Source organism: Dicentrarchus labrax, unplaced genomic scaffold, assembly GCF_905237075.1.
Source record: "Dicentrarchus labrax unplaced genomic scaffold, dlabrax2021, whole genome shotgun sequence".
Classification (NCBI taxonomy): domain Eukaryota; kingdom Metazoa; phylum Chordata; class Actinopteri; family Moronidae; genus Dicentrarchus; species Dicentrarchus labrax.
The window spans coordinates 28,646,811-28,672,983 of record NW_026136714.1 but is presented as its reverse complement, the minus strand read 5'-3'; the positions used below and the strand labels follow the sequence as shown (position 1 = coordinate 28,672,983).

Sequence of the window (26,173 nt, the reverse complement as noted above, 5' to 3'; positions counted from 1 at the left end):
ACAAAAAGGTCTGTGATATAAAGATAAATGTTAGATCACTGGTGTTAATCACAATGATTTTGCGTTGTTACGATAAAAGACAGATGTCATTCCACATTCACTACGTGACAAGACCAGTGCATAGATTCACTTCACTGCTGGGATTTCTCATTTCCATCCTTTCACCGCGTACCTGTTCTCACCCCCTCCATTACAGACTTGGAGCTTCTTCCCAAAATGAGCCCAAAGATTTCGATTTTGTACTCAGTGTCCTCAATGAGATCTGTGATGGTTGTGCTTCGTTCCTCGCCACCCAGCACTAGCTCTCTTGGTTGACCTGGGCCCTCTTCCTGGCTGACCATTATGACAAAGGTGTCAAAGGCATCCTCTTCAGTCATCCATGCCAGCCTAAAGCTCTCAGGGGTGACACTGGAGACCAGGAGAGCCTGCACCTCTGGTTCGGCCTCTGAGTGACAGGGGGAAAGTCAGTTCTCCTCCTCTGAGGGACTTAAGAGTGCTTTGACATTTGAGAAACAGAGTGTATCAGTCTTTGTGCAAATGCCAGCATTGGTTATATGGAAGCCCAGCAGTCAACAAATAAAGAGGTTGAGTTTTCAGAGGGGAAAGAGAAGAGTTTTACTGCAAACTGGTGAAAAACACAGAAGGAAGAAATGAACTTCAGGCAACAGAGGGTAGATCCAAAGAAAAGCATCCAGCTGCATTCTTTTTCGGATTGGTTAACTGGACCTATCAGAACCACTCTGCTTAGTATGATGAAAAACTGATTTTGTCAAGATTGTGACTTAGTAAAACAACACATTAGTGTGACAGAGGGCAGCAACTTTTTATTCAAAATTCAAACTACTGTTGGAACATGGGAGAAACATTAAATATTCAATTTGTAATGATCTGTTTTAATTTAAAAAATCCTGGTAAAGGGCTACAGGCCATGGCTTGCACCCCAGTTTCTATGTCTGTCTTACTCACTGCATACCCACTAGACTACGCTATTGTTTTTCTCTTCGCTAACACAAAATGAAGAAAACTGGTGAGCTGTACTTAACGGATAATCATTACACCAAACCATCTGAGAAATAATGTGAGAAAGCATTAATACAGATAACAACTTTTAAGGCTTGGAAAAATGGAGGCTAGAAAATGGTACCTTGAAATTATTCTGCAACATTTAAAAAAAAAGTTTACTCACAGAACTTGTAGCTGTACTACTGTAGCTGGCAAGCACTGGTGAGTAAATGGTAAAAGTGCTTTTACACTATGTGCCACATTCACCCTTTCACTCAGCGATGGCAAAGTCCATCGAGCAGAAACTAACATTCACACACCGATGCAAGGCATCAGGAGCAATTTGGGATTCAGTATCTTGGTCAAGGATACTTCGACATGTGGCACCAGGAGCCGGGGATCGAACCCACAACCTTCCAATTAAGGAACGACCCGCTTTTCCTCTGAGCCACAGCCCGTAGCTCTCTGACCTTCTCTCTATTTTCTCTGTATGGGCTGTTTACATAATAGTAATACGTTTTCTAGTGTCTTATATCACCTATACTCCAGTATCCGGGCCAACAATGAAACAAAAGTAAATTTGTAGGTATTTTCAGGTATTCTTAATGGTATTTTTGTTTGTCATTTCCTGAAAAACTACTTGAATCAATTGTTTGCACAACAAAATTTTGCTATTTCATGCTGAAGTGTCCAAGCCTTGTGTATTTAATTTACTATAGGCTGGATTGCACCTGAAATGGTTCAAAATTGAACAAATCACATAATTCTTGAAATTCATTCAAACTTAATTTTTTTTAAAAGTGCCTGGTAGCTGACCTATCTCATTCTTGTGCAATTCCATGGATGTCAGAGTAAAGACGCTTTGTCAAACAACATAACTGCTTATCTCAGAATAGTTCTCAAATACAGCAGAGTGCAGACTTAAAACTATATGCATACAGATGGGAGTGTGTGCATGTGGTGCTGTAAGAGCTGGTAGTTAAGCAGTCATTAGCAGCAGCTAATAATGACTTTGATAGGAAGAGAGGCTGAGAGACAGCAGGAATCTACAGCTGCAGTAGAAAAAGCTCTGTTTCTCCAGAGGATGAGTCCGCTGAAGCTAATTAGCCAGAGAAACTTCCGGTAGCAGCACAGATGAATACACGGACCAGACAGAGTTTTTAAAGCAGCCTGGATAGAATCAGATATAAGTAGGCTCAGGAAAGCCTCAATAAAGCCCAGCACCACTGCTCATTAAAACACTACACCAAATGTGAGGGTCTCAGGGGTCCTTGAACTAGCCTGAAACCCCATTTTTATTGTGAGGGAAAACGCATTGAGGCATTTGTTGTGAGAAGAAGCGGTGGAAATGAGAAGCAGAGCAGACAAATCCCAGGGAGCTGTCACTCTTCATTAGCCGCCGGGCAGCTTTAGCTGGTCAGTGGAAGAGAGGGAGGGCCACATCCATCAGCTAACATGTGCAAGCTTGCTACTGATTTCACCCCCCAGCCCCCCACCACCACTTCTACCCCAATACCCTGTATCCCTCCACAACCCCAGGACCTGAGGGAACACAATCCCCACTCACAAAGGGGAGCCTGTTATTGAAGGAGGTACGTGCCGGCGCCAGCTAACCTGCTGAAAAGGGGGTCTGCAAGCAGAAGCCCATAGCTGGTTCCAGTCTCGCCTGATAACTTTGTGAGAGCAGCTTGTGGTCATATGAATCACAACTGAGTCAGGCTTGTTCTGGGCGCTGTCCACATCTCTTTGTGGTTCTATCAATCATTTATTGTTTAAAACTCCCTCTCCCATAATCAAAGTTTCCTAGCTCCCTTTTCTCCAGCAGGCCGACGATGACCACCGTGCATAACATAATCAAATTAGTCAGCACTTGTATTCACAAGTTGGAATGTTTTATGGATTAAGCGATGCTAATGAAAAATGTTAAGATGGTTTCACCAGCCATTAGCATGCAGACAATGGCCCGTGTTGAGTGCATGCCATATTCTGCGTGGCCCCAGAAGCCCCTGGCACCCTAGCACCAGAGCCCAGGGGCAATGGCAGCATGAGAATGAAGAGCGGTCCAGGCTTGGGAGAACTGGGGATGCATACAGAAGAGAGGCCTCACACAAAGTGACAAAAGCGCCTCAGGGTTTTTTTTTTTGTCCTCTGTCAGTCCTCCCATCTTTCTTCCACTTGACTGATCCTCATCAGTGAAATTCTGAATGATAATGCCGGAACAGTTACTGACATTAAAAAATTGTCAACTGACGCGAAACTGGTTATTTTTGACCTTCTAGTTCAGTCACAATGGGTTTAAAATGTGATAGTGAGGAAGTTAGTCCTCAAAAGGTATTTTGTTTTGGTTATGCTTCATTTGTAAAAGTGCTCAGGGGCCATTACAAGCTATCACAGCTGATTTTGGTTTTACAGTTTACAGCCCACTTATTAGGCCCATACTGTAATTCACAGCATGTTAATCACTGATAATGACTGTGATTGGTGTAGTGGGTGGCAAACCGGCACACCTGTTGGCCCAGTTAAACAGCACATTGACATTTTTATGTGTTTCTGCTTGTTCACACAACAGACCAGGTGCTGTTTCAGGCTGGACTCGTACCAATAGGCAGACTGACAGCTTAAAGGTGGATCCAGAGGAGATCTGTGGCTCATGTAGACTGAATGGGTTTTGTGTGGGTACTGAGGCTCAGTGTTAGCCCATTTCACAATCCCTGCATCAAAGGAAGTGATACGTGCATGATGGATGACTGTTGGGGGGGTGTTGTTTGGGAATTTGGATTGTGCATGCCGTCTGAATGACAAGGAGAATTTGTTTACCCTGTAAAGAATAACTCCTGCCACAGTGGAAAGCAGGTAGATTGTCTTATATACACCTTTTTGAAATGTACTTTCAACACTGAAGGTAAACTCAGAAACGGCTCATAAAAATTGTTGCCTTAAAATATGTTCATGGGGTTGAATGAAATAAGCCTCCACCCCTACAGGTATAGCACTTTTGCTGGATCACCTTTTCTAGAATATTCTTGAACTTATTTCTAAGTCAATGACTATTAAAGGCAGTTTAAAGATTAAACATAAATATGTTGCAAACAATTAACAGCAAACTGAAACTGCTGTTTGTCTCATCAACGTCAGTGATTTATATCCACTGAACCCATGTTAGTGATTGTTGGAAAAACAAACATGACTGCTTTTGGTGAGTTGGATTTTGTTTCTGTCCACTTTCACAAATAAAATTGAATTGAATTGAATTGAATTTCAATGAAGCTACAGAGTAACAATTATATGCAAGGTAAAATTACAGTATTTGTATATTCAATTCAATTCAACCAGTTCAATTTTATTTGTATAGCGCCAATTCATAACAGAAGTTATCTCAGGACACTTTACAAAATAGAGTAGGTCTAGACTGAACTCTGGAGTCTGGTGGGAAGCAATATTACTGCTGTTTCTGGTTAAACAAAAGGTTCATATCTCTGTGGACGTACTTTGATGGCTGCATTTGTCCCCAAGGAGCCTTTTTTTTTACAAATATCTTAACATCTAACTCTATGAACTGAGGGTTTATTTTGCCCAAATCAGCATTGGTTGAGGTTGAAAACGGTGTGGAAAGATTAAGAAAGATGGTTTTGGTCAGTTTTATTATGTTTCTGTGATCTGTTTCTGTGTTTGGGTTTGAGATGCTGGTGTTCTACTGCGACATCTAGCAAATTTCGTATAACCTTTAAGATTTTAAGATTTTTTTGAAGGACATGGGAAAATCAACAGCGCTTATTGTAGTAGGGGAAAAAAGTGTAAAAACAAACACAAACCAATGTTTGAGTCAATAAAACACCACCAGAGCTCAAAGATCAGACAAACACAGAGAAAAACACTGGTTAATTCACTGTGTTAAGCAGAAGAAGAGGGAAGCAAAGGAAAGACTGAAGCCCCAGCGTTGACGGGATTTATACCTGTGATGGTCTCAGCAAAGACAGGGTCTAAGAAGGTCCCCCTGTACAACCCGTACAGATTGGCCCTGTACCAGGTGGTGGGGGAGAGGCCAGAGATTGCGAGGCTCCGAGCATCGGCGGGCACTGTGTGGTTTTGCCACTCAATGCCTGTCTCTGCGTCAGTAACCTCAATCAAAAAGGCCTGGAAGGCCCCATCCTCTGCAGACCAGGACAGGAGGAAGCTGTCCCATGATACTTGGCTTATGGTGACGTTGGTCACCACAGGCTTCTCCTCCTCTGGGTGATGACAAACACATCAACATGGAGTTATAGGACTGGGAGAGACATACAAAATGAACGGTTAGACCGATACAGGTTTTTCATCCAATCCTGGAATTATTTGGACTGAAACTCAACTGACTAGGAATAGACAGCAGATCTCTATTTGAAAAAAAATCCTGAATTGGCTCCATGTATCGGTCCAACCTTACAACACACAAATGTACACAGATCCAGAAGATTCCTGGGTTCTATTTGAACCATTCTTGATGACTTACAATGTACATTGTGAAACAGAAAACAAAAAAGACTGAACTTCTGCTCAGCAATGAGTCCTCCTTGACAATATCAGCTGCAAAAGGGGGTGACACTAATAATCTCTCATTTGTATTTTAATCATTTCATTTTGCTGTCAAGAGAAAAAAGAGAGACAAGGCCTTCACTTTGTCTAGAGTGAAAATATTCCCTTATTTCCACCACAAAGGGCCAGAGGTAAAAAAACTGCCTCATTATCAATGGCTGCCTATAGCCATCTCCTTTGTATTACCATATAAGTGGGAAGACTTAAAGGTAGAAAGCAGCCGGCAGACATGCTGATGCAGCTAGTGCGCATTAATGGCTGTGAATGAGCCATTAACATTTGAAGGTGCAGCGTAGCCCGGCCAGAATGGCAGAAGTACGCTGTCCTCTTCAAACCTATGGGGAGGCCATGCAGAGCCACGCCGCCTGTAATTGGAGTCCATTGAGTGTGCAAGCATTCAGAGAGGCGATTAGAAAGAGACAGAGATTGATGGTGCAGGTAAACATCAAGGCTCCCATTATCCTCTTTTCACTGTGTGGCAGAGTGGAGCGCAAATGGGATAGTAGACAATATGAATGTGATGGCATGGGGGTGGGGGATTTGAGTCAGCGTTGTGTTGCAACTTTTCAGGAGCTGGAAATAATGCTTAATACACCAATGCTTTACTTGAAGTCAAGTAAGTTATTTAGCATTAATAATCAGCAAATAATAATAATAATAAAAATAATAAATAATACATGTTAATGTACAGTATTTCTCAACAACTGCTCCTGTGGAGGCGGCTGTATCAACAGATAATCAATGACAATGTAGTAAAACATTGCAAAGAAACAATAATATATATAATAATAATATGTCTTTATATGAGAATTTATAATTGCTCACAAATACTGTATAGTAAAAACAGTTAAAAACTGCCTTATAGCTGTGTAGAATGTTATAAAGCTTTTATAAAATGTTTGTATGTTACCCTTAAAGGGACAGTTTGGGTATTTTGAAGTGGGTTGTATAAGTTATAAGGTATACGAGGTGGTGCACCCTATATTAAGAATATTTTCACTACTCCCCCACATCAATTACTTTTTCTCAATGCTACCCATCATACCGACAGACAATTGGTTCAAATCTATTGACTCTATCATTACTAATTTCCACTGGAAAAATAAAAAAGCAAAACTTAAACTATCTACTTTACAAAAAAGCAAATCCCAAGGCGTACTGGATGCACCAAACTTTTACTTTTACTAACGCAAAACAAACACAATATATTGCAAAATGGATCCACGAAACCAACCACAATACCTCATGGTCAGACTTAGAACAGCACTATTGCCAAAACATCTTACTTTCAGATCTACCTTTCCTAAATACAACCATCAAACAACATCCCTGCTTCAAAAATACAGTAATCTCCACAACTCTGACAGCCTGGTGGAAAGTCATCAAGATTTTCAATTCCACTCCAGCACCATGTAAATACACGCCAATATGGCACAACCCTGACTTTCAGCTCCACAATAATTCTCTTCACTATCACACATGGGCACAAAGAGGTATCACACATCTCCGCCATCTTTTTAACAATAATCAGTTTATAGATTTCAAGGAACTCATACAAAACCACGGGATTGATAGACATCAATTTGTAAATTAGTCACAACTCAAATCCATACTCAAATCAAAAATAAACATAAATGACAACCGACTTTAATCTTCTGAAATAATTGACAACATAATTCTATTTACAAATTGAAATAAACTAACCTCCAAACTATACAGACTAATATTAGTTTCAGATGATTCAATAACACTCCCAATAGCACACTGGAACGCTGATTTGAACATCTCTCCTTCATCGGACTTTTGGATAGATATAATTAAAAATATATTTGCCATGACATCCAATACAAACCTTCAGTTAACCCAATACAAAACCATCCACCGAACACATATCACACAATATAAAATGCACAAAATGGGACCACAGACATTTGCTCACAATGCACAACAGCAACAACAGATAATTACTTTCACGCACTCTGGGATTGTCAACCGGTTGACTCTTTTTGGAACTCTGTCACAAAAAACCTCTCCACCATACTGGACTGTAGAATCCCTTCATCCCCACAGCTCTGCTTACTAGGAGACACTTCAGTACTCACCATACCAAACAAACACAAGAACAGCTTGCTCATTTCTCTAACTGTCGCTAAGAAAACAATTCTCCTAAATTGGAAATCAAAAAACTCAATAAACATTTATCACTGGATCAATCTTCTCTTGGAACACATTTCTATGGAAAAATCACTGCTTACAATAACAACAAAATAACAGCTTTCACAGAAAGATGGTCCCCATTCCTCTCCTTGATGGGCCTGTACTTGCACCAGTGCCGCACACATTCCTAACACCTCAAAACACATCTCTTTTTTTCCTTTTTCTCCTGGTTTCTTATTTCCCTTAATTAAAATACTCTCTCTTCCTGTTTTTCTTTTGCTCTTCCTTTATTATTATTATAACTATTATTATTATTACTATAGTATTACATTATCATATCTGACATTATCTCATCACGCTATATTAGGTTAAATCGTATTGCATATTATATTATAATGTCTTGTATTGCCCTATATTATCTTATCTCATCTCACATTATCTTGTCACATTATATTAGGTTAAATGATATTGCACTATACTATGTTAATGTATGCCATATCGTATTGCAGATTATTATTATTTATGTATTTATTTTTCTCTTTTTCTTTCCTCTTCCTTCGCTTCTCATATTTATACTTTTGACTTTATTTACTTATTTTTATTGTATCATCTATCTATGCCATATTATGTGTATATAATACCATACCATCTGCCTCTCATCCACATGCACGCACACACACACACACACACACACACACACACACACACACACACACCTATACTACGTATATACATATCATTGTAACTTTACGTTTTTTTCTGTTGTTATCTGTACTGTATGTCCACTGTCTGTACTTGTAGTCCACATGGTGTGATGTATTTGTCCCTCATGTCACCTTGTCTGTCACTTAATTTCACCAATAATAAAAAAAAAGAATATTTTCACCGCTTTATCTTTCTTTTAGACAGCCCTTTCCGACAAGAAGCATTTACTGTATATTTTATATCTGGTTTAATCAGATGGCTTTGGAGAAAGCATAGACGGATATAACGGCTTCAGTTTCAGCTTCAGAAATAGCTGTGTGACGGCAAGGTAAGGCAATGAACATTTTCTAAAAATACTGTACACCTAAACTGATATATATTTTGTTGCTAAAATCTGCAGCCCCCATCCACAAGTGCATGTTCAGAGAAGGGGTCTGGAGTGCTACTGGCCACCCCAGAAATCTGATTGGCCACCCCATTATCCTTATCTCTAAAGCTCTAAAGCTAGCTAGCACAAGCTAAGCATCCATTGGTACCAACTATATCGTGTTAGCATGTCAGGAAGGGGGGTAAATAACGCTCCAAAGTTTTGGCAATGGAAATAGTGTCATGGTCATTTTTAAAAGGCTCCCTTGACCTCTGACCTCAAGATATATGAATGAAAATGAGTCTCTCCTTTAAAGATGTGGCTGTTTTATGCTGGGAAAAACATGTCGTTTTTTTCATGTGGTATAAATGTGAATTTCACATGGTGAATTTAAAAACGTCTGCATACTGGGGTCCAAAAACAGGATTAAAATGGCATAAATTGGTAAAGACGGGAAAGCTGAGACACATACTTCACGCCACCCCTGCATAAATTCACTCCATTTCAAAAAGCCCAAACTATCCTGTTAAGACAAAGATTTTACAACTTACAGTTTTAGTTCCGATAAATTTCTGGAGAGAGATGTGGCTGTTAAATTTTGCAAATGTTTCATTGTTGTGAGCACATCATTCCACTGTATTGAGATGAAGGCAGAAATCTAGCTGGATACCAGTAGGGGTAGTCAGGATTTTTAATTTATTTTCTTTGTTGTATTCTGAGTAAAGGAACTCTTTAAGCTCAGTTTCAGTTCTGGTTGTCACATGCAGTTAAAGATGTGTGTCATGACTACATCAAATGGTCTCCTGAGATATCAACCTCTCATTCTGATACCTCCCATTTGATACACACTCGTAGATTTCACAGTGTGTATTCATCCTTGAGGGTGAGAATCAAACCTCGAACCCATAAAGCAATGTCTGTGCTCTCATACACTGCTGCACATATCATGCCAGTGCATGCAGGAGAATGATCTTGCTTTGTTCATGCTTAATGTTCTATGTTTGTCTGCACAGAAGAAGTCAGCTGCTTATGCACCGTCATCGTGTGAAGCACTGATGTGTCGTTCGTGAACAAGTCCTTAAAGTGAACAATGGGAGCCATCTGATAGCTGTTTCCTTTTTTCTTTCTTTTAAAAAAGTACATGAATACAACACAGAACAACAGGATGATAACGTATTTGTTGAATACAATCAAGAAATGTCTTACTTTAGTAAGAACATTAAGACACAAGCATGGTGTGACTATATGACGTGCCAGTCACCAAGATACAAAACATAGTTAAATATAAATGAAACGTTCAGATGGTAAATAGTGTTTGATATTTTTACATTATTTAAGGTTTTCATATGTAGCATAATGTACAATGATAGTATTCTGGAAATCATAAGGTTTAGGATAAATTAGGGATGGGAATTGATAAGACTATTCCCTTATAGATTTCTCATGAATTTTCTATGTAGAAAAAAGCAGGCCTATACACACGTGCATGCAATAGCGCCAGTGTTTAACCCTTTAATTTCATTTTTTTTTCTTAGTCAAAGAAGAAATCTGCTAAGTCTGTGTGATTTAATGTTATTATAACAAGATATTTACCCTCGCTAACATACGTGCTGCTCACTTTCCTGGAATTTAAGCCCATGTTGTGTGGAACATGGCCATATTGCCAGTGTTTCCACCCTTGAAATTATTTTACAGATATTACTGCCAGCACTGTTGTCATCTTTCTTCATGAAATGAAGTGTTGGAGTATAGGTACATTTCCAGCAGTGTACATGCAGTTGTTTGACATTTGCAATGCGCAGCTGTCAATTGATAAGCCCTGAGGCATACAATTCCGATGGATTAGACAATTTAGAATCGGTTCTCAATTTCCATCCCTAGGATAAATTCACTGGATAATTGAAGTGATTTAGGAGCACACATACCTATCCTAGGGTAGGGTGGTACTGAATAAAGGCAAAAGAGCCCACTCTTATTGCTGAGCTGAGCCAAATGATCTGGCTCAATAAAAATTCCAATCACTAGATGGAAGAAACCCTAACATAATGTCCAAAGTAATGGCAATAGATATATAAACACTTTTAATAATGTAATGTGCAGTGGCATGTGTTTTAAACATGTTTCCATTTGTACAAATGTGGCCACTGAAAGTTAGGACTACTGCTGAAATCATTATCATTTCCACATGTCTGCTGTCATTGGTCCCTGAACCTAACTCTTCCAGTCAGCTGATTAGTTTAAATTATGATAATCTCGGCTTTTGTTTCCGGTTTTAAGCTGTTCTATATCAGTGATCCAGTTCCAAAAGTATCTTTATTTTCAGAAGCACATTTTGGCATGGTATAGATTCTCAGCAAGTCAGTTAAGCAGCCCTAAAACAAATTCTTGTAATCCTTTGGATGATTGTCAGGCCCAAGTAGATCCCCCAACCTCCTCCAAAACCTCATCTCACCTCGCAACGCCCCTCCTCTCTCCTTCAACCCCTCCTGTAACAACGAGTATGATCTGTGTTTGCGCTCCGTGTCTAGAGACAATAAAGGCTGCATATCGGCTGGGCTGTGGATTAGAGGGCTGCTGATTTCGAAAACAATGTTTTAACAGGAGTCCCAGCATGTGGCCTTTTATCTGACAGAGCCACAGTTCATCGTGGTCAAATCGCACAAAACCAGAGGGGAGCGGGGCTCACGGCAACAATTATCACATGAATGAACATTGTGCAGGGCACACACATGTCTATATAAACCCCCAGACTCAGACACACACACACACACACACACACACACACAAACACACCTACACACACCTACACACACACCTATACACACACACACACACACACACACACACACACACACACACACACACACACACACACACACATCAGTTCCGCTTTATCTCAGGCTTTTTAGACACTCAGTCTCTCACTCAATCATACGTGCCACTCATGACCACACAGACAAGTAGACAGAAATAGTAGACACGTGCGCACTCACCCACACACACACAAGTCTGTATTCTGTTCTTCTTGGCAGCGTGCGATCCAAAAAATGCAACTTAAGACAGTTATTCCGATGCTCACCAGCGTTTTCCTCATGCCGTATCGATTTTTGCCCACAGCCCTGAATTTAATGGGCACTTGTTTCATAACTGGAGGATTTACTTGTGAGATGTTTGGCTTGGAGGTGCCCTGTCTGCAGCACAAAAAAATGCCACAATCACCTCATTTGTCTTTTCTTGTTTTGGTTAAAAAAACAAATGGGAAAAAGGGGGAAAAAATCCCACATGCTATAAATGAGTTTTGGGAGGAGGTGGGGGTTTAGAGACAGTGACTTACATTGAGAAGCTAACAATGAATTCAATTCATTGCCTCGGTTTGGCTGCAGTACTGAAGGACAAACAAAATGAACCTGTGGTTAGTGAGAACTTCTCTTATTCTCTAACCCCGCTCCACCAGCTACAAACCACATAGAAACAGTGGGCTACATTCAGAGGAGCCTATGTCTCAGACACGTTTTACAAATACTGAACATCATGCATGCCCAGTCAAAGGCAAAACCTTACCACCCAGAAGATACAAAATCTCACTTGCTTCTAGTGGTATCTAGCCATGCAGGTAGGTTTTTTTTAGCGTCCCAGATTTTAAAATATTTTTACCTAACATTCTCTTAAATATGTTACTCTGGATAATCCATAGAACACACTTTTAAAGTCGTAGTAAAAAGTTTTTCATATCTGCTGAAACTTTCACTATATACTGACAGTAGTACATGAGACAGATAATCTGTGAAAAAATCCTCCCAGTGCTCCTAATGGCATTTGTTTAAGACGCTCCAATTAATTCAAAACGCTGCAGCACGAGTACTGACAGGAACTAGGAAAAGAGATCATATCTCTCCTGTACTAGCTTCTCTGCACTGGCTCCCTGTAAAATGTAGAATATAATTTAAAATCCTCCTCCTCACCTATAAAGCTCTTCATGGTCAGGCCCCTTCATATCTTAAAGAGCTCATAGTACCCTATTACCCCTCTAGAACACTACGTTCTCTGAATGCTGGGCTACTTGTGGTTCCTATAGTCTCTAAAAGTAGAACAGGAGCCAGAGCCTTCAGTTACCAAGCTCCTCTCCTGTGGAACCAGCTTCCAGTTGTGGTTCAGGAGGCAGACACCCTCACCACATTCAAGAGTAGGCTTAAGACGTTCCTCTATGATAAAGCTTATAGTTAGGGCTGGATCAGGTGAGTCCTGAACCATCCCTTAGTTATGCTGCTATAGGCCTAGACTATCGGGGGATTTCCCATGGTGCACTGAGCTCCTCTCCTCCTCTCTCTTTCTGCACTCATTCATGTTCCATTAATGCATATTACTAACTTCACTTCTTCCCCGGAGTTCTTGTGCTTTCTCGTCTAGCAGGTTCTCATGGATCCTGGTGGAGCCTCCTGTCATGGTCCTGCTTGACTGCCATTGCTAATATCACTGATATTAGTGTTATTATTATTATCATTATTATTATTATTATTACCACAGTTACTATTACTATTGTCACTGCTCATTGTCCCCCATCGTTACTGTTGTCGTCGTCATCATCTTCTTCATGTTCATCATCATCAGTCACTACTATTAGTGTAGTTGTTGCTACTGTTGTTGTGCAACTGTCTGTCTGTCTGTCTGTCTGTCTGTCTCTCTCTCTCTCTCTCTCTCTCTCTCTCTCTCTCTCTCTCTCTCTCTCTCTCTCTCTCTCTCTCACCCCAACTGGTCGAGACAGACGACCACCCACCTAGAGCCGGAGGATCTGTCCTAGGTTTCTGCCTCTTAACAGGCAGTTTTTCCTTGCCCTTGTCGCCAAGTGCTTGCTCATGGTGGAACTGTTGGGTCTCTGTAAATAATGTTATAAAGAGTTCGGTCTAGACCTGCTCTATTTGAAAAGTGTCCTGAGATAACTTCTGTTATGAATTGGCGCTATACAAATAAAATTGAATTGAATTGAATTTGTTAAAGTTTCAGCAAAAATGGCAAAAAGCTATTTTATAAAAGTTATCTACTGCAGCTTTAACAGTTCCCATAGGGACTAACCCACAGTGGAATTTTATAATTTATTTTACAGCACTGAATTCACAAGCTATGTTACTTTCTTATTTTCCAGGAAAACACCTCTAAGAATTCAAATCTATATAATTTTTGATACATACATATTCAGGACTATATATGCCAATTAGGAAATTATTATGTATAACATTAAAGTTATTAATTTAATATAGGAAATGAGAGTCTATATATTGAACAAAATCTGACGTCATCAAGGCACTGGCATCTTATGTTTCAGATGTGTAATATTATTACAGTGTTGCTTCAAGACAGTCATGCCCATTTAAGCTGGAAGGGCACATGCTGACTGACACTCTTTTAGTAATAATTATCTTGTATTTCACCTTGTACATGGTCATATACTTCAGTAATTAATGTTACACAACAGTGTTTGCATTGCATTGTGGTTGGATGAGACTATGATAAGCCCTGGTAACCAGATGTCTCCTTCATAAAACAGCAGAATATGGAGTTATATCCGACCAGTCTTATGTGGGTAGAGCTCTGTATGGTTATATTGTAGCAGCCTGCTGTTGTTTTCAGGCGATTTAATGCGTACGGTTGTGCGTAAAGACACTGCGCTCTGGCGCGGCATTTAAACAACTTAAAATATACGGTGAAAACGAAGGAAATGCTTTTTATACAATATAAAGCCATTGTGGTCAGCAGATACTGTAAGAATCACCCACATTCATTCATAGGTCAGTGAATGATTTACTGACTTCCTGCTTTAACCACATTAAACCTTTCGCTGCTTCCTATGCATTGTGTTTGAACACAGCTACAGTACAGTAACAGTGTGAATACTGGCCCGCATTCGCCAAGGTGTTAATTATCTCTTCATTAGTTAGGACTCTGATAGATCCCATGTAGGCTCACTCAGTCCCACACTTCTTAGCAGTAATATCCTTAATTTATAATATTAGGCTGGTATCGAAAAAACAAGATGTTGCAGTGCCATTATCACGTGACATTTCATTCCATATATTCAGACTTTCATTCCATATATTCAAGTTTCATTCCATATATTCAGACTTTCATTCCATATATCCAATTAATAATTTTCTAAATATATATGTATATTCAAAAATAAAAATGATAATCTGTTGCTTCCAGTCCAATATTGCAATTATGCACAACATGTTATAACGTATCCCTATGGGAGAAAAGGACTAACCCCTAGTGACTAACAACTAAATACAGTATGATAGAGAAATGGCTGTATCTCAAAATCTATAAGGATTTATATCACATGTTTGGTAACATTGGATTCGTCAAGTGTAAATCTGATGTTTAAAATAATTTGAAACATATTTTTGCATTTTTTAAAAAACAGAATAAACTTCGTCTACCATTGGAAGCATGATAAATATGTGTAATCAAATTATATATGTCTCAAATTATATATGTATCGTATCAAATTATATATGTCTTAACAGTTTCCATAGAAGATTTTGTGTTTCCACCTCCAACAGAAAAGATTATGTGGAGCTTTTCCTTACTTTCTGATACTAAATATAGTCGTTAATAGGAAGTAGTTCCACTGAAAACTGTCAAGAGGTCTTTGGATTTGACTAAGCAGGACAGTGTTTCTGCAAAGCCAAAAGTATCTACCTGACTACCACTTGAGGTAAGTGAGGAAATGTTTTCCTAGTTTGGCTGAATCGACCCTGTAAAATAAGGGAGGTGGTGAGATTGTACAAAACATAGCGACTGCTGGTAATACAGAGTAAAGTATCTGAAATGTGTACGAAGTAAATGCCAACATGACAACTATAAACCTCCAGACATTTGTCCTCTGTCTTACTTTATTTCCTCCAAAACATTTCAGACACTATAATGTCAAACCAGGCACTACGACTTATTCAGAAATGTTGCTTTTGAAGATGGAAGGTTTGTATTTGCAGTACTGACCTGTGGGTGCTGAGATTGTGGTGGGTGCACTGGCCCTGCGACCCCTTTCGGCAGTGATGCTGATGGTGTACAGCATGCCAGGTGTAAGGCCCCTCAGGGTGTAAGACTCTGAGGTGCCAGGGACCATGACCTCAGTCCTGTGGCCATCGGCAGATAAATACACCAGTCTGAAAGAGTCCAGTTTGGCCAGGGGGTGTTTCCACTCCAGCAACATGGTGGTCTCTGTCACCTCTGCAACGGTCAGGTCCTTGGGAGCATCCAGGGCTAAGAAGAAAATGTGAATGGTGGTTTAAAATATCATACAACAGAGGACTATCTGAGACATTTCTAACTGAATTTTTCTTTTGCTATAAGTACCAATGCACATACAATGCATGGTATTAATTCAACCCATAGCTCTGGCACACTAGCTTTGTTTACATCCACATTTTATTAAATTATTAAGACAAGAAGAACTGAGAAGTTAGCTGAAGCAGTGGAAGCCAGAGTGGCTGCACAGTCAAATAATTACCATACTGAATAACTACAGATAAGGTGAAAAAGTAATTTGATTGAATGAACTTGAACTTTTAACAAACTCAAAGATCCAGAAGAACCACTTCAACCTTGGGATGAAAAAATCTACTACCAAATTTGGAGGTTCAGCAAAAACAAAGAGGAAATTAAATCTTTTCTGCATTAAAAGAGTGGAAACCATGAAAATATCACAATATTAAAGGTCCAGTGTGAAACATCTTTTGGCAGAAATGGAATAAAATATTCATATAAAAGTATGTTTTCATTAGCCATTTATATCCTTAATATGTGTTAGAATGAGACGTTTTTATCTACAGACTCTGCGGTCACCTTCCGTGTAGTCCGCCATGTTGAACCACCATATTTCTACGGTGGCCCAGAAGGGACAAACCCACTGGCTCTAGATAGGACTGTTCGTGTTTTTCGTATTCACTGTAGTTTCTACTTCAAGCTTGGAAGAGGAGGGTGAAGCAAGGGAGTCGCAATCTGCAACTACACCACTTAATGCCACAAAATCCTACACACTGGTCCTTTAAGTAAAAGGCACATGTATAATGCTATTATATAGGAACTATGTAAGTAAAAGGATCTCACCAGTCACTGCGTTGGTGGTCGTCGGCAGGCTCTCCCGCTCATCTTTCACCGCTGTCACACCCATCCCATACTCTGTGCCAGGTCTCAGGCCTGCATAACAAGACAAAATAAAAACACTGTGATGCAGTAATAAAAAGCACTGTCATGCTTTGTTTGTACGGATCCACTGAGGTGTCACCAAATGAACGATGGGGAGGCTCTGTAGTCAAGTGGCCAGCTGTTTGTGCTAATGGCTCCAGTGCCTATGGCAAACACAAAAACACTCTCATGTGGCATAATTGCACAATAGATTGCAGCCTAATTTAATTTCATGGTAAGCCTGTACTCACTGTGGAACATCAGTGTTGTATTTGCATTGATGGATCTATAGGGCCCTTGTCACAGAGCAGAAACACTACTTGCTATGATACAGCGGGCTCTGGAGGCCCTTTGGTCTCTACAATTAAGCCCTCTCTCGGCCTGATCGCCTCTAATTCCTTTATTAACTCCCACAGAGGTCATCACACACAGAGTCTTGCAGCATGAAATTACACCTAATGCCCAGGAAACTCATTATCAATAAAATCACGAGCGTGAAGGCAATTACAGATAATAACTGTGTGAAAGAAGTGCTGAGGTGTGTGCGGAGTGAAGGGGGACGTCCGCTGAATGGACACAGTGCTTATTTCCATGGGATGGGCCTCCCAAGGACAAAGAATTGGGCCAGACAAAGACACTATTAGCCCGTTTTTGGAAGCTTTTTTTTGTTTTTCACGGTGTCTAATCCTGCCATGCCACAGTGTAGAAACAAACAGAAAAAAACACATCCGCCTCAAAGCATGGCTTTATAATGTCAGCAGTTCAGATAGATGAAAATGTGCCCGCTTTCCTTGTTTGAGCAAGATCTCACAGTGAAACAAGCAGCAGTGTTATTCCATTTAAAGTCTGAATGCCAAACCCCCCCCCGGTGGTTTTCTAATAAAGTGGGCCTTTTGTAGACAGGCAAACATTTCACGACACAAAACAAAAGCTACCCATTTTGGAAATGAGCAGGCTGAATATAACACTGACCATTTAACAGGGAGTACAAACACTCAAGAATTAGAAGAATAAACACTCAACACTGAATAATTTTTTTTTTCCCACAGACGCCTCTCAGCTGTGTCATTTGGATGCAAAGTGGTAATGGGATAATGTGAACTAAAAACAGACAAAAGAGTTAAAACACTAAGGGTATATGCTGTGAAACAGCCAACTCCTTTTGCTGAGCAGCGAACTGTATTTGCGATCAGTGCTAGTCTTGTCTTAATTGCTCTGACATGGTGAGTGGGTGCAGGGTCATAAATTAATTAAACTCTTAAAGTTAGTGTGAAATCCCATTTCCCTTGAACTCTCAAACATACCAGTATAAAACATATCTGCCCACTGGTCGTGTATGCTCTCCTAATTAACTGCCTTATAGATAATCAGAAATGTTGTCATCTGAACACAGATTCAATTCTGGAAATCCAAAATTTGGTTGGTGGTTTACTAATCTATTAAAGAGTAAAAAAGTGGTGAAGAGAGAGCTGAGCTTGGAAGGCCAAGCTCTTGATTTACCAGTTGATCTATAGTCCAGCCCTCACCTATGGCCATTAGCTTTGGGTAGTGGTGACCGAAAGAATGATACTGCAGATACGAGAGGCCGATAATAGTTCCCTCCGTATGGTGGCTCAGCCTTAGAGATAGGGTGAGGAGCATCTTGAGGTAGCTCAGAGTAGAGCCTCTGCTCCTTGCATCGAAAAGGAGCGACTTGAGGTGGTTCGGGCATCTGCTCAGGATGCCTCTTGGGCGCTTTCCCTAGGATTTCTGGGCAAGTCCATATAGTCCTTATATATATCATCTGGCCTGGGAACATCTCTGGAGCTGGATGGCGTTGCTCAATAGAGCTGCTTAACCTGCGACCTTAACTGTGACCCGACCCCAGATTACCAGACGATAATGGATGGATGGATGGATGCATTAGATTGTACAGGTGTACCTAATAAAGAAGCCACTTAGTGTACATTTATATAGATATATAACCATGATACATATGTATATTGCTGACAACTGAGTAAAGACTTGGGAAAACTGGTAAAACTGGTGAGTAGACTTTGAGTTGAGGTTACTTGAAAAAAAAACAAACCTGAATGGATGTTTGTGTGTGTGTGTGTGTGTGTGTGTGTGTGTGTGTGTGTGTGTGTGTGTGTGTGTGTGTGTGTGTGTGGCTACAGCAGTACCGCTTATCTTGGCCTGGGTGCTGTCCTTGGGTCCTGGGGGGAAGAGCAACTCTCCATGCTCACCTCCAGAGAGAGGTCCATACTTGATGCGGTAGTTGTTCAGCTGAGCCTGGCTGTTCTTCCACTGAAGAGTGATGCTCTCGTCCGTCAGCTCCACTGTCTGCAGGTCTGTGGGGGCGTCCAGGTCTACAACACAGAAATGGTCTTTAGATAGAGGTAAACTTACCCTGACATAAATTTAACAGTATAGCCCTACATCTTAAGTGGAAGCTAAGACTAACGTTTAGCAATTTTCGTCATTAATACTTGGGAGGATGTTTGGTCCTTCAAAGAACACACACATCCACACATCAGCAGGATGTCCTCCCTTGGCTATAATAAACAGTGCCTGTCTGTCTGTCTGTCTGTCTCTCTCTCTCTCTGTCTCTCTCTCTCTCTCTGTCTCTCTCTCACCCCAACTGGTCGAGACAGACGAGCACCCACCTAGAGCCGAAGGATCTGTCCTAGGTTTCTGCCTTTTAACAGGCAGTTTTTCCTTGCCCCCGTCGCCAAGTGCTTGCTCATGGTGGTGCTGTTGGGTCTCTGTAAATAATGTTATAAGGAGTTCGGTCTAGATCTGCTCTATTTGAAAAGTGTACTGAGATAACTTCTGTTATCAATTGGCCCTATACAAATAAAATTGAATTGAATTGAATTGAATTAATGGCTGTGACTTCTGGAAAGAGGTCTGTAGTAGTTTATATAAAAAATTATGGCAGATCAATATTTTGGCCTAAAAAAACACAGCACATCAAATTGTTATTTTAGTCTAACCTGTGAGGAAATACTCATAGACGGGAATGCTTGTCCGTTCTCCCCGGTGAGCTGTTAGAGACACCTCGTACTGGGTGTCAGGGGTGAGGCCTCCCAGGTGGTACTGGGTGTCAGTGGAGGATAGCTCCACCACATTGCGATCAGCTGGGTTGGAGCTGGGGCTGTAGGAGACAATGACCCCATCCACCTCAGCCACAGGCTGGAACCAGGTCACCAGTGCTGTGGTGTCAGTCACATCGCGCACGTCCACCTGGCTGGGGCCGTCGATCACTGGAGAAGTAAAGGGTGGCATGGTAAAGGCTGTTGAAGGACACTAATTAGCTAAATTTAATCTTTCTATTTGCATCTAGTAGGCAGATATTATTGAGTCTTATGGATAAACGACCCTACTTGTGACTTGATTTATTAGCTCAGTAAACAGTTTCCTAATGTGCTTATAGTCTCAGTCTTCTTTCATACAGCATTATGTTCATTGAGTAAATGATGGTCCCATTTAGAGTGAAATAGACGATAAAGCAGGGTATGCTTTAGGGCGTAGCTACCTTGTGATTGACAGGCCATTCTCAGTGAGTCCGTCCAGCTCAAAGCACCAAACTCAGATCAAAACTAGCTCAATATAGCTAGTTTTGAAAGAAGAGTCATGCTCTAGATAACACAGTCACATAACAGACACAACAGTTCACTTAGAGGTTTGACATAAAAAAGTGGAAATATCTGTAAGATATCTGTACGGTGGCCAACAAGGGCAAGCGGCAAAGCGCTGCAGACCCAGGAATGATGCAAAACCAAAAACAAACAAACACATAAAACAAATGTAACAGAAAAATGCAGCAACAGAAAAATGCTGCAATCACAGAAACAAAGCAGAAGCAAAAACTTACAAACCCACAAAACAAATGCCAAAGAAAAATGCTGCAAATACCAAAAACACATAAAACCCCAAAACAACTGCAAGAGAGAAATGCTGCAAATTCACAAAGCAGGCATTATAAGAAAATGATGGTAGGCCTCTAATGGCTTTCCCATGCATACTTATGTTTATCCTGGCAAAGTGTAGACTATTTTCACACCATAAATAAGCATAGTCCTGACTGTTAGATGGAGCTGCCATTTATTAAACCTAGTGCTAAATGTGTCGCGCCTGTTGAATCTGCTTTGCCTAAACAGAAGTCTCCAAGAGGTAAGCCAGCCAAGTTTGAGTCCAGGTTCAAGTGTCAGCCTGGGAAGCCAGCCACTGAGGCTTACCTTTAAAGAAAATACACATTTAACAACTTCAACAAGAGTGTTCCAAGGTATCCCCAGTCAACACAGCGGTTAGTCTGGCAGATGGCATAAGTCACAATGTAGGGGATCAGTATATAAAATGTAGGGGATCAATATAAAGAATATAGAGAGAGAAAACAGGGTTGTTTTCTATTTTTATATTGATCCCTAGCCCTGAGCTCATCAGGGTGCTACAAGCCATTGAGCTTTATGGCCTGATGGAGCTATGGAGATATCTCATAACTTTCTAGTAGGGTTGGAAATCCATATCTTGTTTTACTACCACTGCTAAATCACAACAAAGCAATGAAATCTAATGAGCTAATCATTCAGGCTGACATGACATGTCGGGTTGTTTTCAATACTCTGTTGGGGGCTGCATGATAGATAACCCCTGATATAGAAACCAATGAACCTATGCAAGGTTTGAAGGTGACAACCTGTTTTTGCATTAATGCTGACAGCTCTAAGTGGCATTTTATTCCATAATAACATCTATTTCTGGGCTGAGAATTTCCTCATTAAAATGCATACAAAATTCCAAAAGAACTGGGGTTAGGCTTATGTTGTGTTTAAGGTTAGGGATCTACTGAATTATGGTAGTGGCACCTTTGTTGTCCAATTCAGGCACTGCACAAATGTGTTTTAAGTACAATGGGTAGGATTAATACCAAGAGGTTGAGATTACAATTATTTGATGTAAGTACGATTAAGTTTTACTATTGGTATCCGTGATGTGCACGGGGGGGTGGGGACAGCGGTAGCCACTCCTCGTGGCCCAATTGTTGAAAAATGCGTGCTAAAGTGCCCTCTTGGGAGCCAAAACGTGTGTTAAAGTGACCTCTTGGGAGCCAAAATGCGTGATAAAGTGCCCTCTACAGTGGTGAGGATGCGCTATATGTGCCCTTTTTTTTCTTTCCGCCCATGCCCTTCAAAAAGTCTGTGCACGCCACTGATTGGTATTAAATTTTTACCTGCTTTTCTAGAATTAATTAATTAGGGGTAATTGTATGAATACATTTACCGTGTTAATAAGGGTCATAAAGGGCAAAGCATGCATCAAGACTGAAGATAGGGCAGACCATCAGTCGAGAACATACCATTTATTTGCAATGTTATGTAGTAAAGTCTTCTGAAGATTTCCACTACAAACTATTCAATAAACAGAATTTAATTCTTCCGCGAGGCAACACTGCACAATATACTTATTTTTTAATGTAGTTTAACTAATGCAGTGGACGTTATGTTAGAGAACCATTGCAAATTGAGTATATATATATATATATGTACACCCAATGGTGGATTGAAAAAAAAGGGCACCAGCATGCCGTTATAATGCATTTATGGTGAAACAATTTAACACCCTAGAAGGCACTTTACCACATTTCGTCCAGTGGATGGGCACCCTAGAGGGCACTTTATCATGTTTTATCTACCAAAGTCCCCCCCCCCCAGTCCACCAGTGTATACACCCTGCTGTACTATAACCATACTTGTAAGCCTACAACAAAAGAATGATTAATAGTGTCAATGTGTACACTCACTTGTGACAACGTTCTTGGAAGCAGGCGGTCCACGCTTGTTGTTTTTCACCACCTCCAGTTTGACCTCATACTCCTGGCCAGGGCCCAAGCCTGACTGCTCAAAGGTGGTCTCTGGACGGCCGAGGGAGTTCAGAATCTCGCCATCCTCCTCTTTCTGCAAGAACCAAAAAACACCAGTCATCAACCACTACAAAGACTAGCCATGGCATAATGCAGGAGTGGGAGAGGAAAAAAACTGCCAAATCATATATAAGCATTCAAGAAGGAAAATAAAGGGTCATTGGTTTTAACTGCTATGTTTTTGCATTCTGGCCTGACTGAACCATTTTTCACAGGATAATGATCCTCATGTAGGCAATTACTGGATTTGAAGTAGGGGGTCTGCAGTGGGTCATATGTGGTTTCTACCAGAGGAAAATGTGGATAATAGTAGAGGCTGTGGTACAGTCTAGAGTTCAACCACCTCCTAGAATACAGATCTTTTAACATATTGGGTAGCAGGACTCACTGTGTTTCTGAAGATGAGGTTCCAGCCATCGAAGGGAATGTCCAATGGGTCCCACTGTACCTCCACTGACGTCTCCCGCACAGACTTGAACTTGAGTCCCTCAGGCTCAGGCAGATCTGGGAGACATAGAACAAAACTTATACTCTATACTTAGATTTATACTCTGTATTTAGTAAACTGCCACAGAGAGGACTGACATACGTGTAGCCACCCTAGCACTGACAGGAACACTCCTCTTGTTGCTGAGCACAGCATGGACGCTGATCAGGTACTCTATGCCAGGCTCAAGCTCCCGAATAGTGGCCGTCTTCTGGTCTCCAGGCACCTGCATGTCCAGCTCCAGACCTCCAGAGGCAGTGGGTACGTATGTGATCAAGTACTCGTTCACACGCATCTCATTCTCCCAGGACAGGTCCACCGTCTCTGGAGTGACCTCCACCACTGTTAGGTCCTTGGGTGGTGAGACTGTGGAGAGACACAGAAAATCAGTGATTTGTATTGAAGGTTTTAAAAGTGCAGTAGGTAACGTTTATGAAAATAACTTTTTGTCATGTTTCGCTCATGGAAGTAGTACATGAGACTGATAATCTGTGAAAAAATCAGGTTCCTCTGGCTCCTCCTAATGCTCCTAATGGCATTTGTAAGAAAGAATCCAGCAGGCCTGAACGAAAACAACAAATCAGAGTCAAGAAACATAGTTTTGTGTCTCATTCCTCAAACAGAAATTCCCGTCATATACTGACATGGAGAATGAGACTTAATAAGTGTCTTTATATGCTTCTCAGCTCTGATTAGTTGTTTTCATTCAGGCCTGGTCGATTCTTGCAAATACCATTAGGAGCGCAATGAGGAGCATTGTGTCATGTACTACTTTAACATTTTAGATTTTAGTGCTGCATTTGACACCATTGACCATCATTTTCTATTACAGAGACTTGAGCATCTAATTGGCATTAAAGGAACCGCACTAAGCTGGTTAAGTCTTATTTATCAGATGGATCTCAGTAGGTACATGTTAACGATGTTAATACTCCATAAACGCTAAAGTTAGTCATGAAGTTCCACAAGGTTCTGTGCTTGGATCAATTGTGTTCACCTTATATATGCTTCCCTTAGGCAACATTATTAGGAATCACTCCATTAACTTACATTGTTATGCAGATGATACCCAGTTATATGTATCAATCAAGCCTGATGAAATAAATCAATTATCTAAATTACGAGTACTATTGAAAATTGAAATGAATACCGACAGGAACTAGTAAAAGAGATCATATTTCTCCTGTATTAGCTTTTCTGCACTGGCTCGCTGTAAAATTTAGAAAAGAATTTAAACCTACTCTTCATGGTCAGGCCCCTTAATATTTTACAGAGCTCATAGTTCCCTATTACCCCACTAGAACACTGCGCTCTCTGAATGCAGGGCTACTGCTGGTTCCTATAGTCTCTAAAAGTAGAACAGGAGCCAGTGCCTTCAGCTACCAAGCACCTCTCCTGTGGAACCAGCTTCCAGTTTGGGTTTGGGAGGCACAACTCAACATATTTAAGAGTAGGCTTAAGTGTTTCTCTTTGATGAAGCTTATAGTTAGGGCTGGCTCAGGTGAGCCCTGAACCATCCCTTAGTTATGCTGCTATAGGCCTAGACTGTCAGGATGCACTGAGCTCCTCTCTTTCTCTCCCTCTCTTTTTGCACACATTCAGATGAGATGAAGAAGAAGATATATACTTTATTAATCCCCTATTGAGGAAATTCTTCTTTTCACTCTTTTTTATTCTTACACACACACAGGCTAAAATACACACTTCATGCAACAGGGAGAGAGATGGTGGAGTGATGGGCTCGCCACGTTAGCGGCGCCCATGAGCAGTTTCTTGGGGTTAGGTTGCCTTGCTCAAGGGCACCTCGGCAGTGCACTCGCTGATTCGTCATCATCTTCTTCATGTTTATCATCATCAGTCACTACTATTAGTGTAGTTGTTACTACTGTTGTTGCAACTGTCTGTCTCTGTCTCTGTCTCTCTCTCTCTGTCTCTCTCTCTCTCTCTCTCTCTCTCTCTCTCTCTCTCACCCCAACTGGTTGAGACAGACGACCACCCACCTAGAGCCAAAGGATCTGTCCTAGGTTTCTGCCTCTTAACAGGCAGTTTTTCTTTGCCCCCTCGCCAAGTGCTTGCTCATGATGGTACTGTTGGGTCTCTGTAAATGTTATAAGGAGTTCAGTCTAGACCTGCTCTATTTAAAAAGTGTCCTGAGATAACTTCTGTTATGAATTGGCGCTATACAAATAAAATTGAATTGAATTGAATTGAATTGATTAAAATTAGGAGGGCCGATATTATCGGGCGATTTTCACGAAAAAATGTAACATCGGGAATTATCGGTATCGGGTTTTTATAACCGATGTTTGTTCTCTAGGCTTCAGCATTTCCGAGCCTGCATGAACGCAGCATGGGACGTTTACCGGTGCGCGCTAGATGACGTATAACAACAACAACTACTAGACTGCTTGGTTGCTAACCGTGGCTAACAAGCAAACAATTTAGAGCTGAATGATTTTAATATTAACACAAAATAAGTGCAATGCACCTTAATGCACCTTTATCTATCCAGATAAAAACATTAAGAACAGTTTCTGTATGATGTTTATTAGACCTATGTAATCTGAATTGGAAGGGCACGTTGTCATGAGCTGTATCTTGTATATTTATTATTAGCTATGTGGTATGTGTATGCACCTTTATGTAATCTGGTGGAAAAACATTAAAATTTCAAACCGGATCATACCAAACAAATATCTGCTTGCCACAATAAAATTAGGCATAATGTGTTAATTCAACAATAGGAAATATGTTATGTTGTTACCTAACAGTTTTGGTGTAAAAACCCTGCATATAT

General features: G+C 40.6%; 1 protein-coding gene across 6 annotated transcripts in view; it reads right to left on the bottom strand.

Annotated features, from left to right (window-relative positions):
- The window catches only part of tncb (tenascin Cb), a 117,137-nt gene that overhangs the window by 19,265 nt on the left and 71,699 nt on the right, over positions 1-26,173 (bottom strand). For 3 of the 6 annotated variants that reach the window (XM_051422259.1, XM_051422260.1, XM_051422258.1), the window contains 9 exons: positions 23,479-23,742; positions 23,278-23,393; positions 22,770-22,923; positions 19,963-20,232; positions 19,150-19,335; positions 16,910-16,999; positions 15,800-16,063; positions 4,956-5,231; positions 173-445 (listed from right to left, as the gene is read on the bottom strand). In XM_051422259.1, the coding sequence (XP_051278219.1) occupies positions 173-445; positions 4,956-5,231; positions 15,800-16,063; positions 16,910-16,999; positions 19,150-19,335; positions 19,963-20,232; positions 22,770-22,923; positions 23,278-23,393; positions 23,479-23,742 (1,893 nt within the window). The remainder of the gene's footprint in view (positions 1-172; positions 446-4,955; positions 5,232-15,799; positions 16,064-16,909; positions 17,000-19,149; positions 19,336-19,962; positions 20,233-22,769; positions 22,924-23,277; positions 23,394-23,478; positions 23,743-26,173) is intronic. The other 3 variants (XM_051422262.1, XM_051422263.1, XM_051422264.1) reach the window with 3 other exon arrangements.